General features: G+C 38.7%; 1 protein-coding gene across 5 annotated transcripts in view; it reads right to left on the reverse strand.

The window, feature by feature from the left end:
- ERMP1 (endoplasmic reticulum metallopeptidase 1) overlaps nt 1–16,739 on the reverse strand; it is an 86,004-nt gene that overhangs the window by 53,334 nt on the left and 15,931 nt on the right. For all 5 annotated transcript variants that reach the window (XR_008426859.2, XR_008426860.2, XR_008426861.2 and 2 more), the window contains exons 5-6: nt 1,420–1,566; nt 660–752 (exon numbers count right to left, since the gene is read on the reverse strand). Coding sequence is in view for 2 of the 5 variants with exons in the window: in XM_053924388.2 (XP_053780363.1) it covers nt 660–752; nt 1,420–1,566 (240 nt within the window). In the remaining 3 variants the exon portion in view is untranslated. The remainder of the gene's footprint in view (nt 1–659; nt 753–1,419; nt 1,567–16,739) is intronic.

Raw genomic sequence — 16,739 nt, forward strand, 5'->3', positions numbered from 1 at the left:
CTACAATTTTCTCTACCCCTACAATTCTACCTCATTTCCCTCTATTGATGAAAATACAACTTCCATTAGATTGTAGCCTGACAATCTACTCACCAACAGTGCTCCCCAAGCACACAAACACATCCTACCCACGCTGGGCTCTTGGAACATACTCTCCACTGGGCCAAATCCCACCAACTCTTTAAGGTCAGCATCAGACTTGCCTCCCCTGATTACTCCACATCTCTCTGGAAAGCACTTTTAACTCCCTTGCCCCTGTGTTGTCCTGACACCTGTCCTACAACCCTTTCACCTGCCCTCAGCACCCAACCTTGAATCAATGTAACTTTCCTACACCTGGGCAAGCTGCCCTAATGTGCTGGTGCCACCTCCAATGTATAGCTTCCATTTTGGCTACACTCTCATTGCTCAGCAGTCCTACCAAAACCCTGGTCAACTCCCTTTCCATTTACCCACAATGAACAGTCCTGTGCTCTTGATTGCTAAACTAGACTTCAAGGCTAAATCTGAAGCCCTCATATCTTTAACTCCAAAGCTCCAGCTCATTCACACCATACACTACCTCCCTAATGCTCAAGTCACAAAATACTTATAGGTTTATAGGTTATCCCTAATGTTCCATTTTACCATTTATGAAAAGTCTAAATTAGAATACCAACCTGCTCTCTGAATGGAATCTGTTAGAATTCTGTCCGCTGTGTCGTACTTGGTGTGATAAATGTATCCATTCTCAATAAAAGCTAAGTCTATTCCTAAAACATACACAAAAAAAGTCATTTTGCTTTAAAGATCAAACTTGTTTTAGGTCTATTTGTTTAATGTTTTAAATTCCTAAAAGACAAAATGTCAAAGCACTGGCATGGTTGCTTTGTCACATTTATAGATGAAATTCTCTTCTAATTTTCACAGAATCTATAGCTGGGTACATAATTCAATACATAATGAGTGAGAAAGTATACTACTGCACAGGGAGGCATTACAAGTCACACAGCAAGGAGCAGGAATATTGACTGAGCTTAGGAGGTCACCAAAACTTTGCCATCTATGTACTTGCCAGGCCAAAGCCAAATTTTAAATTCAAATAAGCTGTACAAGTCACCAAGGGTGGTGGCAAAGCAAAATAAAAACGAAGTCAAAGACCCCTGAACAATCTGCTACCATCTTTTGGGAATGATCTGCGAAAGTTCTCCCGTTCTCCTGTCATACTGTGGGGCAAGAAGACATGTTGTAGAAAAGGCAAGCATTTAAACTACAGTTTTGTTAAAAAGGAAAATACCAGGAACTTAGTTTCAGTGAGTCAGGATATACGCAGCTCTTCCACAGAGAAAGTGCTCTCAGAAAAATACTATCTACTGACAAACTTCCAAAATGTAAAACTTGCTATTAGTTAAGCATAGCCCATAATAATGGACAAAATACCTGGAATGTTCCCAAAATCCCTATAGATACGGAAGTCAGTATCTGAAGGAATGATGCCACTCTGAAAAACCTCCTGAGCCACCACAGAAGCAAAAGGGTGTTTAGCTACTGAAACATAAGCTTGGACCAACCAAGGGTTTTCAGGACCTGAAACAAAACATGACAACATAAAGTTAATATGGAAATTTTTTTAGCATACTAATTTTTTAAACCTGAAATAATTACTGTGGTGGTTTGGGAAGAAAGGTCCAGGGTGGTTTTAAATTATTTTTTCTGTATTTTCCAACACTTCTCTAGTAAATGTGTATGACTTTTAGAATGAAAAATAACCCTTCAGAAAATAAAATTATTTTTAATTATTAAAAAACAACACTATAAAAAGTTTAAGTTTAAAAATAAAAAATCACTCAAAAGTTTATCCTAAGATAAAATTATTTTCATATTTTCAATTTTAAAAAAATTTATGATTGTGTATTATTAGCTATACTTATAAGTGTATATATATTCATATATTGCTCTTTTACTTAACATTATATTAAATGCATATTCCTATGTTGATAGGTATTATAATGGTCATTTTAATAACTGTATAACACTGAATGTACAATAAAGTTCTTTATTACTACTATCTGTAATTTTTATCATTATTAATAATTCTGCACTAATATCTTCATGCACATATGGCTATTTTCAAATGTGGCAGTTATTTTCTTTAGGACAGTGAGATAAATTGTATTACTGTTCCCAATTATCCACTCCTCTACCCTCTTCCCCCATTTAACTTGTAAAACCTCCCTGTGGAAGTAGCACATACACTTCCTCACTCTGTTAACTGCAGGCCTGGCCACATGAACTGCACTGGCAAATAGATTATGAATGGGAGAGACATGAACCTCAATGGAGAAGACTTTTAGGAGCCATCACACGGTCCATGAAACCACATCCGTGATTGGGAATCCCAGAAGGAACTAAGACAAATGGAACATCATAACCACAGAACATAACTGCTGTTATCCAGGAACCAAATGTAACTTGAGCAAGAAACAAGCCTTTGCTATTTATTGTGACCCACTGAGGCTCACAGGTTGTTTGTTACAACAAAATTCAGCAAAAAGTTGACTAACATATACAGATAAACTAATTTTATTTCAGAGAATCTAAGACTATTAACACTTTTATAACCTCATAAACAGATAATCAAACTGCTTTCCTACAGGAAAAAAACATGCCACACAATTGGGGTAGGGGGAGAGAAACACTACAGAATCAGTTACCCAAGTTACCCACATACTGTAATTTACCAGACACAGATTTAAAAATAACTGATTAATATGTTCAAAAACACAGATAAGAATTTCACCACACAAGTGCAAACTATTTTAAAAATCAGTCAAAATCGAACCAAGATGGCGGCGTAGGTAGACACACTGCGCCTCCTCGCACAACCAGAACTGACAGAGAATCGAACAGCAAGGGGGACCAACACCAAGGAAACAGAAAATAATCATTCATCCAGACTGGTAGGAGGGGCGGAGACGGCACTGGGGTGGAGAGGACTCGCGTGGCTGTGGCGGGACTGAGACTGGCGGAGTGTGGGACAAATGGCGCAGGCAGTCCGAGCACTAGCAGACCCTGCAGTCCCACATTTGCACAGATAAACCCAGAGGGCCGGACTCAGAGTGGCGGAGAGTGGGGCAGGCAGAGTGGCGGGTAGCACCTTGCGGCACCACATTCGCCCACAGATAAACCAGACGGACGAACGGCGGGCAGAGAAGCAGACCACTGCGCAACCCAGGGCTCCAGCTCGGGGAAATAAAGCCTCAAACCTCTGATTGAAAGCGCCCCTGGGGGTTGGGGCGGCAGGAGAGACTCCCAGCCTCACAGGAGAGGTTGTTGGAGAGACCCACAGGGGCCTAGAGTGTGCACAGGCCCACCCACTCAGGAACCAGCACCAGAGGGGCCCAGTTTGATTGTGGGTAGCAGAGTGAAAGACTGAAATCCGGAGGAGAGTGAAGCGGGCGCCATTGCTCCCTCTCGGCCCCGCCCCCACGTACAGCGTCACAGTGCTGTGACCAGCATTACCCCACCCCGGTGAACACCTAAGGCTCCGCCCCTTAAAGTAACAGACACACCAAGACAAACAAACAAACAAAAAATGGCCCAAATGACAGAACCCTTCAAAGCTCCAGAAAAAATACAACTAAGCGACGAAGAGATAGCCAACCTATCGGATGCACAGTTCAAAGCACTGGTTATCAATATGCTCACAGACTTGGTTGAATCTATTCGAAAAACAGATGAAAAAATGAAGCCTATGCTAAGAGAAACAAAGGAAAATGTACAGGGAACCAATAGTGATGAGAAGGAAACTGGGACTCAAATCAATGGTGTGGACCAGAAGGAAGAAACAAACATCCAACCAGAAAAGAATGAAGAAACAAGAACTTGGAAAAATGAGGAGAGGCTTAGGAACCTCCAGGACACCTTGAAACGTTCCAACATCCAAATTACAGGGGTGCCAGAAGGAGAAGAGGAAGAACAAAAAATTGAAAACTTATTTGAACAAATAATGGAGAACTTCCCCAGTCTGGCAAAGGAAATAGACTTCCGGGAAGTCCAGGAAGCTCAGAGAGTCCCAAAGAAGCTGGACCCAAGGAGGAACACAACAAGGCACACCATAATTACATTACCCAAGATTAAACGCAAGGACCTACATCCAAGATTACTGTATCCAGCAAAGCTATCATTTAGAATGGAAGGGAGGATAAAGTGCTTCTCAGATAAGGTCAAGTTGAAGAGGCTCATCATCACCAAGCCCTTATTATATGAAATGTTAAAGGGAGTTACCTAAGAAAAAGAAGATCAAAAATAGGAAGAGTAAAAATGACAGCAAACTCACAGTTATTAACGACCACACATAAAACAAAAACGAGAGCAAACTAGGCAAACAACTAGAACATGAGGGTTGTCAATAAGGGAGTGGGAGGGGGAGAGGGGGGTAAAGGTACAGAGAATAAGTAACATAGATGATAGGTGGAAAATAGACAGGGGGAGGGTAAAAATAGTGTAGGAAATGTAGAAGCCAAAGAACTTATAAGTATGACCCATGGACATGAACTATGGGGGGGGAACGTGGGAGGGAGGGGGGTGGGCAGGATGGAGTGGAGTGGGGGGGGGAATGGGACAACTGTAATAGCATAATCAATAAATATATTAAAAAAAAAAAAAAAATCAGTCAAATAAAAACCTCTAGAACTGAAAATCATAACAACTGATGTTAAAATTTTAATAGATGGTTTAACACAAGGTTAAAAAGAGCAGAAGAAAGATTTATAGATCAACTGAATTAAAGCACAGAAAGAAAAAAAGGATGAAAAATATGGAAATAAGTATGAAAGACATATGGGATAGAGTAAAAATGTATATGACTAACTGGAGACAGAATGGGGCAGAAGCAATATTTAAAGAGATAATGGCCAATAGTTTTCCCAAACTCACAGAAAACATCAAGTTGTGAATTCAAAACACTCTACAAACCACAAACAAAATAAATATAAAGAAAAAACAAATTTAGCACCAAGATCATTGCTTTTGAAAACCCTTATCCACTAAAAAGAGTAGGTGTCTCCTTTGAGACATGCTAGATCCAGGCGTGAGGCTAGAAAAATACACAATGAGTCAGAACATCTTGTGCTAGAAAGTAAAAAACTGCTTAAAGGAACATGTCAGAGAAATGTCCAAAGGTCTAAGGCACCAGTTGAAGGGACTGTTTTGGGCTTAAATTGGAAAAATTTGTGTATAAAGCTCATAGTAACATAATATATAATCTACACAATATAGTAGAAATACGTGAAATTCTGAAATAAATCCATAAATAAAGGATAACATGAAGCATTTCTTCTAGAATCCCAACTATTAACTACAGATGGAATGACAGAGGTAGAAAACTGAGCATCTGGCTCTCAACTTCAACTGGTCTACCCGACCATGGAGCATAATCCAGTGAGAAATTGCCAGCACATAACTTCACAAACCACTTCTGACACATTCGATCAGTCACAGCACCTTCTCTATACACTGCACAGATCATTTTTTTGTGTTTCGGTTACATTTTTACCTTTATTGAAAATTTAGCATAATATGTCAAAAATGTTGCATATTTTCTTCTATCTTCAATATTAAAATGGCTACACAAAAATTCACCAATTTTAATAAGTTTTTTTTTATGGATGCTGATATGACAGCTGTCACAATACAATCTAACAAAATTGTTTCAAACCAAATGAACTTTTTGGCCAACCTAATACTAAACAAACCTGGTCAAAGAAAATTCATAGGTCTGGGATTTTGCAGGGAAAAGGTGAAGGATGCTGCCTTTTCTTTTCAATATTCTTTGAGTTTCACATGACTCTTTGTTTTGTTATTAATCGTATCAGTATTCTTCCTCATTATGCTTACTATACATGCTTTACATGTATTATGTTATTCGATCTTCACATCAACCATAGCAGGTAGACACTATTAACAAACCCATTTTACAAATAGAAGACATTGAGAGTTAAGTAATTTTCCGTAACATCAGGAGGTTGTTAGAGGTATCTGGTATTTAAAGTCCGCATTCTTGAGCACTATGCAACACTGCTCTCCCTTTCATCATGGCAAATTATATGGTCATGATGAATTAAAAGAATTCACAGATTCCAGTATCACTGTTATTTCTTGGCAAACCCCATTCATGTTGTACCAAACAGAGACTATATACAAAAAGGGGAGACAATTTCTGTAGCTGTACAATAAGTTGTCATAATATGAAATTATTAACAGTATATTTGATGGGCTAGTCATACAAAAGAAACTTCAGGTGACAAAGTAGCTAAGCCAATAATCAATAGAGAAAAAGTAAAATAAACAAAGCCCGGAACTTCACAACAATAACAACAAAAGACTACAAAAAGTGTCTTTTACTTATGCAAAGTTCTTCCTAATTGAGATGGTCATTTATTACAGAATTTGCATATATAGAAAAAGAAATGTCTCTGTAAAAAAAAAATTTTTTTTCACATATCTCCCTAAAAAGGCCTGACAATTTGAGAATTGATGAATTGAACACTAAAACTAAATGAATTTCTGAAAACTACCGGAAAAGTAAAAATATATTATGAAACTTATTTAATTTTACTTCGTGTCCTAACCCTGACATGATCTGTGTGATATCACCCAATACAATGGGGAAAGAACAACCTCTTCAAAAAATGGTGTTGGGAAAACTGCACAGTAACAGGCAAATGAATAAAACTAGACCACTATTTTATAGCATACACAAAAATTAGCTCTAAATGGATCAAAGAGTTAAAGACTTAAACATAAGACCTGAAACCAGATAATTCCTAGAAGAAAAAACATAGGCAGGAAGCTCCTTAACATTGTTGTTGGCAATAATTTTTCGGATTTGACTCAAAAAGCAAAGGCAACAAAAGCAAAGAAAAATAAGTAGAAATACATTAAATTAAAAAGCTTCTCCACAGCAAAAGAAGCCATCAACAAAATAAAAATGCAAACCACTGACTAGGAGAAATTATTTTCAAATCATATATCTGATATCTGAGCAAAATATATAATGAACTCATAAAACTCAACAGCAAAAAACAAAAAAAAATCCTATGAAAAAACGAGCAGAAAATATGAATAGACACTTTTTCAAAGACATACAGATGGCCAATGGGTAAATGAAAAATTAATCAACATCACTAATCATCAGGAAAATGCTAATCAAAACCATAATGAGATATCACCGCCCACAAGTTAGAATGGCTACTACCAAAAAGATGAGTATTGGTGGGGGTAGAGAGAAAAGGGAACCTTGTGTACGTACTGTTGGTGGGAATGTACACATATACATACACATATATTGCTACATTCAGTTTGCTAATATTTTATTTAGGATTTTTGAATCTATGTCATTCATCTACCAAAAGTATCTATCCAAACTAAATATGCACATCTTATGATTCAGTAATTCCAGGCAGAAATGTGCATATATGTGCACGTGTACCAAAACACATTTGTAAGAATGTTCAGATCCAAGATGGTGGTGGAGCAGATGAGAGTTACACTCCCCTCTCACATCCAAATTGGAATTACAACTAAATTAGAGACCAACCAACCTGAATAGCCAACTAAGGTTAGCTTAATAGAAGTCTTATAACCAAGGATTTACAGAAGAAGCCCCACTGAGACTGGTAGGAAGAGCAGAGACAGGAAAAGGGCTGGCCCTGCACCCATGGGTAGCAGCTGAGAATTCAGAGGGATATTTCAGCAGCAAAGAACCCCCTGAGAAACGTGAGGTCTCAACCCCACACCAAACTCCCCAGCCAGGAGCACCAGAGCCATAAAGAGGAGCCGACATAACATCTGGCTGTGAAAATCAGTGGGGATTCTGTCTGTTATGGAGACAGCAGTCTGCAGGAACCCAGGCATCCTCTTAAAAACACAGCACACAAAATCTCATTTGTGGCCACTCATCCTGGGCTTGGGCAGGGGGAGAACAGAGAAGACCAGAGTGTCTGAAGTAAGATTGGATTGTGCAGCTCTGGGGAAAGAGGTGAAGGGACAGCAATCAGGGTCCCTGTGCTAAGTTCCTCTCCCACACCACAGACGTCATCTCTCCTAGGTCAAGCCCTCCACTCCATCTCACATCAGCCTAGAGGAATGCATTGGCCCCACCCCTCCCAACTCTCCATCACCTCACCCTGCTGAGTTCACATTCTGCAAAGAGTCAGCTGTCTGAGCCCTTGGTGCAGACTTTCTTGGAGGTCTCTTGAAGATGAACTCATAGATTGCCAGAGACCTAGTTGTGGGCTCAGGCAGGGTCCATTCCCCTGCCCCCTCACCTGACTAGCACTTCCTTCGCACAAATCTCTACTAGCAGTGGAGATTCTCCTATCCTCCCAACTACTAGTAGCCCTGCCATGCCAAGCTTATACCCTGCAAAGGAGTCAGCTGGATGTGGCCAGTTTGGACCCTTGGCACAGCCTCTCTTTGGAAGGCTCTCAAGGAGGGAAAGACTGAGTTGTGGGGGTCTAGAGCAAGGACCATTTTTCCCTCACACACCTTACTGGTGCCAGCATTCCTGTGCAGAGCCCTCCCTTCACATGGCCAAATCTTGGTCTATTTGGGCCTGATGAACTCTGCTGGGCTCACCCTGAAAACTCGGAGACGTACCCCCACCACAAAGGTCCACAGGCACCCGAGTGTGTTGGCTGCCTTGGTGTACCCTGAAACTTGCTGAGTGGCCTCAGGCCCAGCAATGGTGCTTAAGTTTGAATCTGTATTAATCTAGCAATCACTACTCACACCTACCTGGTGACTCACTGAGAACACACCTCATGTGCCTGCAACCAGAGGCTCATTCAGTGACTGAGCCTAAAATGACGCCAGCAAGCAGAGCCAGATCTCAGAGTCACCTTGAGTATTTTGCTGACCTGTGCTCAGTGCTGGTGGAAGCCAGCCTTGGTGTACAGCTTGGCCCCTCCCAGGTATAGCTAGGCCCAGAAGAGTTAGCCACAACCTGTAGATTGTTTTGTAGCTAACAAACAGGTAGCCCGAGACCAGCCACAGGCAGCATCTGACATTGCCATGCACCAAAGTTCTTCCCAAGAGGCCCCAGAAATAACACACCCAGTGGTGGGATTAAAACCAATTTAGAGCACAACCCAATTAGCTCCACATGTGGCACACCCAAGAAAAGATCCCAGAAGACACCAGACCCTGCTGGTGCAAATCTGGCTTTGTGGAGTGAGCCCCCCCTCACAGCAGCATATACATGGTGGTCATGGCCAGCCCTCATAGTTAACCAGCCTAAGTAGACCCTCAGGTCTACCCCACTCACAGGCCAACAGAAATCAAGAATCAACTACAAAAGAAGGGCTCACATAACACACACAAGGGACATTCCTGGAGCCCTTAGCTCAGGTGGTCAGGGAGACTGCATCACTATGATCAATAAAACACCTACTACATCAAGGCACCATACCAAAACTAGAAGACATAGCAAATCCACCTAATACACAGAAACAATTACAGAGAGGCAGCTAAAATGAGGAGACCAAGAAACATGTCCCAAATGAAAGAAAAGAAATCCCCAGAAAAACTACTAAATGAAATGAAGATAAGCAATCTACCAGACACAGAGTTCAAAACAATGGTTATAAGGATGCTCAAGGGACTTAGGGGAAGAATGGATGAACTCAGTGAGAACTTAAACAAAGAGATGGGGAATGTAAAAAAGAATACAGAAGCCATAAAAATGACCAGTCAAAAATAAAGAATACAATATGTGAAATAAAGAATACACTAGAAGGAATCAACAACAGGTCAGATGAAACAGAGCATCAAATCAGTGATTTGGAAGACAAGTAGCAGAAAACACCCAAATGGAGCAACAAAAAGAAAAAAAAATTAATGAGAATAGTCTAAGGGATCTCTGAAACATTAGGCATAACAACATCTGCATTATAGGAGTACCAGAAAGAGAAGAGGTAGAGAAAGGGATTGAGAACCAATTTGAAGAAATAGATTCCTTAATGGGGTAAAAAAAAAAAAAAAACCCCACACAAGTCCAGGAAGCATAGATGGTCTCAAACAAGTTGACCCAAAGAGGCCCACACCAAGATACATCATAACTCAAATGGCAAAAGTTAAAGACAGACTCTTGAAAGCATCAAGAGAAAGACAATTACCTACTAGGGAGCTCCCATAAGACTGTCAGCTGATTTCTCACCAGAAACATTTCAGGCCAGAGGAATTGGCACGAAAAAAAATCACAGTGATTAAAAGTAAGGACCTACAAACAAGACTACTCTACCTGTCAAGGGCACCATTTAAAATGGAAAGAGAAATAAAGAGCTTTTCAACCCCCCCTCAAAAAAAAACAAAAACAAATTTTAGTTTATTACCACAATATTGGTGCTACAAGAAATTTTTAATAAAGGGACTTATTTAAGAAGAAAAAAAGAAAGTTATAAAGAACAATGGCAATAAATACATACCTATCAATAACCACTTTAAATGTAAATGGATTAAATGTTCCAATCAAAAGACATAGGGTAGCTGAATGGGTAAGAAAACACTATATATATATGCTGTTTATGAGAGACTATAGAGACGCGCTTCAGAATGAAAGATACCCACACTGAAAGTAAAGGGATGGAAAAGATCATTCGTACAAATGGAAAATTTTTAAAAAGTATTGCTGGGGCAGCAATACTTATATATGCAAAATATATTTTAAAACAAAGGCTATAATTAGACACAAAGAAGGACTTTATATAATGATAAATGGATCAATCTAACAAAAAGACTGTAAACCCGTGTACACATTTATACACCCAACAGAGGAGCACCTAAATACATAAAGCAAATCTTGATGGACATAAAGAGACAGACAGTAATACAACCACAGTAGGGGAATTTAACACCCCATTGAGATCAACTGATAGGTCTTCCATAAAGAAAATCAATTAAGGAAATGGCAGCCTTAAATGACACACTAGATCAAATGGATTCAATTAATATTTAGAGCATTTCACCTCACAGCAGCAGAACATACATTCTTTTTAAGTGTACATGGAACATTTTCTACAATAGACCACAGGTTAGACCACAAAACAAGTCTCAATAAATTTAAGATTGAAATCATAACAAGCATCTTCTCTGACCACAGTTGTATCAAACTAGAAATCATTTACAAGAAAAATACTCAAAAATGCACAATCACATGAAGGCTAAATAACAAGCTACTAAACAGTGAATGAGTTAACAAGAACAAGGAAGAAATCAAAATGTACCTTCAGCCCTGGCTGGTGTGGCTCAGTGGATTGAGTGCCAGCCTGTGAACCTAAAGGTCGTCAGTTTGATACCCAGTCAGGGCACATGCCTGGGTTGTGGGCCAGGTTCCCAGTTAGGGTCATGCAAGAGGCAACTGATTGATGTATCTTTTACATATGGATGTTTCTCTCCTTCCCCTTCTCCCTCCTTCCCCCTCTCTCTAAATATAATCTTTTAAAAAGTACCTTCAGACAAATGAAAACAGGAATGCAACAACACAAAACCTATAGGACACTAAAAAAGCAGTCCTAAGAGGACCGCTTTCATAATATTACAGGCCTAACTCAAGAAACAAGAAAAATCTCAAATAAACAATCTAACCTTACACCTAAGGGACTAGAAAAAGAACAACAAACAAAACCCCCAGTAGAAGAAATAGAAAAATAGATATCAGAGCCAAAATAAATGAGAGTCTAAAAAAACAATATAAAAGATCAATAAAACCAAAAGCTAGATCTCTGAAAAGATAAACAAGATGGATGAACCTTTAACAAATTCACCAAGACAAAAAAGAAAGGACCTAAATAAATAAAATTAGATATGAAAGAGAAGTAACAACTGACAACACAGAAATACACAGGATTATAAGAAAATATTACGAACAACTGTATGCCAACAAATACAAAAACTAGAAGAAATGGATTAATTCCTGAAAACATGCAATCTTCCAAAACTGAATAAAAAAGAAAAAGAAAATCTAAACAGACCAATTACTACTAACAAAATTGACACAGTAATCAAAACACTTACAACAAACAAAAGTCTGGACCCCGATGGCTTCACAGATGAATTGTACCAAACATTCAAAGAACTAACACCCATCATTCTCAGAGTATTCCAAAAAATTCAAGAGGAGGGATGACTCCAATGCTCATTCTGAGGCCAGCATTATCCTAACTCCAAAACCAGATAAAGACACTCGAAAAGAAGAAAATTATAGCCCAATATTCCTAATGAACATAGATGTAAAAATCTTCAACAAAATATTAGCAAACTGAATTTAGCAGACCACGCACTATGATCAAAGATTTTTATCACTGGGATGCAAGGTTGGTACTCTAGCTGCAAATCAATTAATGTGATACACCACATAACAAAAAATCAAAATCACATGATCATATCAATAGATGCAGCATAAGCAGTTTACAAGATCCAGCATCCATTTATGAGAAAGAAAGAAAGGAAGGAAGAAAGGGTGGAAGGGAGGGAGGGAGAGAGGGAGGGGGGAGGGAGGGAAGGAGGAAGGGGAAGGAAGAATTGAAGGAAGGAAGGAAGGAAAAGGAAGAGAAAGAAACTCTCAAAAAAGTGGGAAAAGAGGAAACAAAGTTCAACATACTAAACACTTTGCAGGACAAATCCACAGATAATATCATACTAAATGGGGAAAAACTAAAAGTGTTTCACTTAAGATCAAGAACATGATAGGGATGTCTACTTTCACTTCTCTTATTCAAAACAGTACTGGAAGTCCTAGCCACAGCAATCAGACAAGAAGAAATAAAAGGCATCCAAATTGGAAAGGAACAAAGTAAAACTCTCGCTATTTGCAGATGACATTATACTATATAGAGAGAAACCTAAAGAATCCACTAAAAAACTACTAGAACTGATAAATAAATTCAGTGAAGTAGCAGGATACAAAATAAATTTTCAGAAATTGGCTGCATGTTTATACACCAACAATCAAGTAGCAGAAAGGGAAACTGAGAAAACAATCCCATTTACAACTGCACTGACAATAATATCATATATAGGAATAAATTTAACCAAGGATGTAAAAGACCTATACTCAAAAATCTGTAAGACACTGAAAAAAGAAACTGAGGAGGAAACAAATAAATGGAAGCATATGCTGTGCTTATGAATAGGAAGAACTAATGTCATCAAAATGTCTATACTACCCAAAGCAATCTATAAATTCAACACAATTTCTATCAAAATACCAGTGGCATATTTCACAGAACTAAAACAAATAATTCAAAAAATTTTATGGAACCACAAAAGACCCCAAAGAGCCACAGAAATCTTGAAAAAGAAGAACAAAGTTAAGAGTACCATGCTACCTAATATCTAACTATATTACAAGATGACAGTAATCAAAACAGCATGGTACTGGCTTAAAAACAGATCCATGGAACAGTGTCCAGAAAAAAACCTATGCATATGTAGCCAATTAATATTCAACAAATGAGGCAAGAACATACAATGGGTAAAGACAGTCTATTCAATAAATGGTGTTAGAAAAATTGGACAGATACATGCAAAAAATTTAAACTAGACAAGCTTCTTACACCATATACAAGAAAAAACTCCAAATGGATTAAAGACCTAAACGTTAAGACTGGAAACCATAAAACTAGACAAAAACATAGGCAGTGAAATATCTGACATTTCTCTTAGTAATACATTTTCTGACACACACACACACACACACACACACACACACACACACACAAAGGGTCCAGCAGAAGTAAGGCCTGCTTGAGTGTGGTTGATACAGTAAAAACATGGGTGTAATAATTTATAGTTTTAATTTGAACATTTCACCTAAAATGCCATATGGTGTGCTTAAGTATGATATATTACAGAATTACATGCTTATGATTTTGTAATAAAAGATTCTGTAATAAAAAAGGGTCATTATTTTTGCTGGCCCCTAAGCAAGGGAAACCAAAGAAAAAATAAATCAATGGGATTACATCAAACTAAAAAGTGTTTGCAGAGCGAAGGAAACCATCAACAAAGTCAGAATACAACCTACTGTATAAAAGAAAATAGTCATCCATAATACATTCCGTATGGGGTTATATCCAAAATTTATAAAGAACTCATACAATTCAACATCAAAAAAAAAAAAAAAAAAAAAGCCAAACAATCCAATTTAAAAATGGGCGGAAAACCTAAATACACACTTTTTCTAAGAGGACATACAAATGACCGATAGACATATGAAAAGATGCTCAACATCACTAATCATCAGATAAATGCAAATTAAAACCATACTGAGATATCACCTCATACCTGTCACAATGGCTATCATCAATAAATGAACAAACATGTTGGCAAGGGCGTGGGAAAAAGGGAACCCTAGTGCAAGGTTGGTGGGAATGCAGATTGGTGCAGCCAGTACTTAAAACAGTATGAAGGTTCCTCAAAAAAATTAAAAATGGAGCTGCCTCCTGACACAGTGATTCCACTTCTGGGCATATATCCAAAAAAAACCCAGAACACTAATTTGAAGGAATATATGCATATCTATGTTCAGTGCAGTGTTATTTATAAATGCCAAGATAAGAAAGCAACCCAAGCGCCCTCAATAGACCAGTGACAAAAAAGCTGTGAGATACACACACACACACACACACACACAATGGGATACTACTCAGCCATAAAAAAGAATGAAATATTACCATTTGCGACAGCATAGATGTAGCTAGAGGGTATTATGTTAAGTGAAATAAGTGAGTCAGAGAGATAAATATATGACTTCACTTATATGTGGAATCCACAGGACAAAATAAACAAAATTGAAGCAGACTCATAGACACAGAGAACAGACTGGTGGTTGCCAGAGTGGAGAGCAGTGGGGAGACTGAGTGAAAAGGTGAAGGTATTAAGAAGTTCTTATCCTAATTACCTCACAGAGAAAGGTGGGAGGCAGATACAGAAATATTTTACATTCCTTCTCTTGCCATCATCTAAATCCCCTGATGTTTCCAGTATCTTGTGCAGCCACTTCTTAAAAGAATGAGCCCCATCTTTCTTAATGCAAAGAGTATGGCATGTGTGATACTGAAAGGAGGTACATCTTGTGTCAAGAATGAAAAGTCAGTTTCCTGAAAGTCCAGTAAAAGCAGACCCACCTTAGCATCGTTCCCACTGCTCTACTTCATTCTAACTTCAGTTGGTGGCATGAATACACAACACCAAAAGAAAAGGAGGTATCAGTAGGAGACTGAGAGCAGCAAATGTTATGGAAGCCAAGTAACATGGGGCCTGAGAACTGACTGCTGAATTTAACAATGTGACTTTTGCAAGAACAAGCTGAAACTGAACTACAACTAATTAAAAACAGGAACAAAGTTATTCCACTCTCTTGAGGAATTCTGCAATAGATGGGAATTGAGAAAGGAGCAGTAGCTGGGGGATGAGGGTGGTCAAAAGTGGCTTTCTTTAAGAAAGAAAAAGCATGTTTGTGAGCTGAAGGAAATGATTTCATAGGGAGGGAAAATATTACTGACTGAAAATGGGGAAAAAAATGTTTAAGTCATCACTAATGTAACCAATCTCCTACACATGGACTGAGAAGGTGTTTTCAATTGTTTTGCTCTTAGATCTATGCGTCTGTGTGCAACAATGAATTCCTACCAGCGGACCACCTGGATATAAGGGCTTGCACCTTTTTTTTTTTAAATCCTCACCCAAGGACATTTTTTTTTTCATTGCTTTTAGAGAGAAAGGGAGAGAGAGAAATATCAATGTGAGAGAGAAGCACTGATCAGCTGCCTCCCCACATACCCAGACTGGGGATCACACACGCTCGGACTGGGGACTGAACCTGCAACTCAGACATGTGCCCCAACGAGGAATCAAAACCGCAACCTTTCAGCAACAGGACAATGCTCCAACCAACTGAGCCACACCAGCTAGGGCAGGGTTTGCACAGTTTATAAAGTGGTCCATATTGTCAAGCTGTCCCAAATCTGCATCAATCAACACTTCCACCAACTGTTTATAACAATGCCTATTCTTCTATAATCATCAGCACTGGGCATTATCATTTCACTTACCATGCAAATCTAATATAAAAAAAAATTCTTACTGTTGTTTGAATTTACATTTCTTCTAAACTAAAACAATGGTGTCATGTGGCAGCTTCTTAAAAAGTTAAACATAATCCTGACTGGTGTGGCTCAGTGGATTGAGCGCCGGCCTGCAAACCAAAGGGTCACTGGTTCGATTCCCAGTCAGGGCACATGCCTGGGCTACAGGCCAGGTCCCCGACTGGGGATACACGAGAGGCAACCCCACAATGGTGTTTCTCTCCCTTTCTTTCTCCCTCCCTTTCTCTAAAAATAAAAATAAAATCTTTAAAAAAATAAGCTAAACACAAATTTACCATATGACCCAGGAATTCCATTCCTAGCTATCAATCCAAAAGAAATGAAAATATATATCCACACAGACTTACACCAATGTTCACAGCAGCATTATAACAGCCTAAAAGTTAAAACAACCCAAATGCCCATCAACTGACGAATGACCCATACTATGGAATATAATTCAGCCATTACAAATAATAAAGTACTGATAGATACATGCTGTAACATGGATGAAGCTCAAAAAAATATTATATGAAGTAAAATAAGCCAGACTGCTAATGATCTGGGGGTTTCTCTTTAGGATGATGAAAATATTATAGACCAAAAGATAGG

Source organism: Desmodus rotundus, chromosome 1, assembly GCF_022682495.2.
Source record: "Desmodus rotundus isolate HL8 chromosome 1, HLdesRot8A.1, whole genome shotgun sequence".
NCBI lineage: Eukaryota > Metazoa > Chordata > Mammalia > Chiroptera > Phyllostomidae > Desmodus > Desmodus rotundus.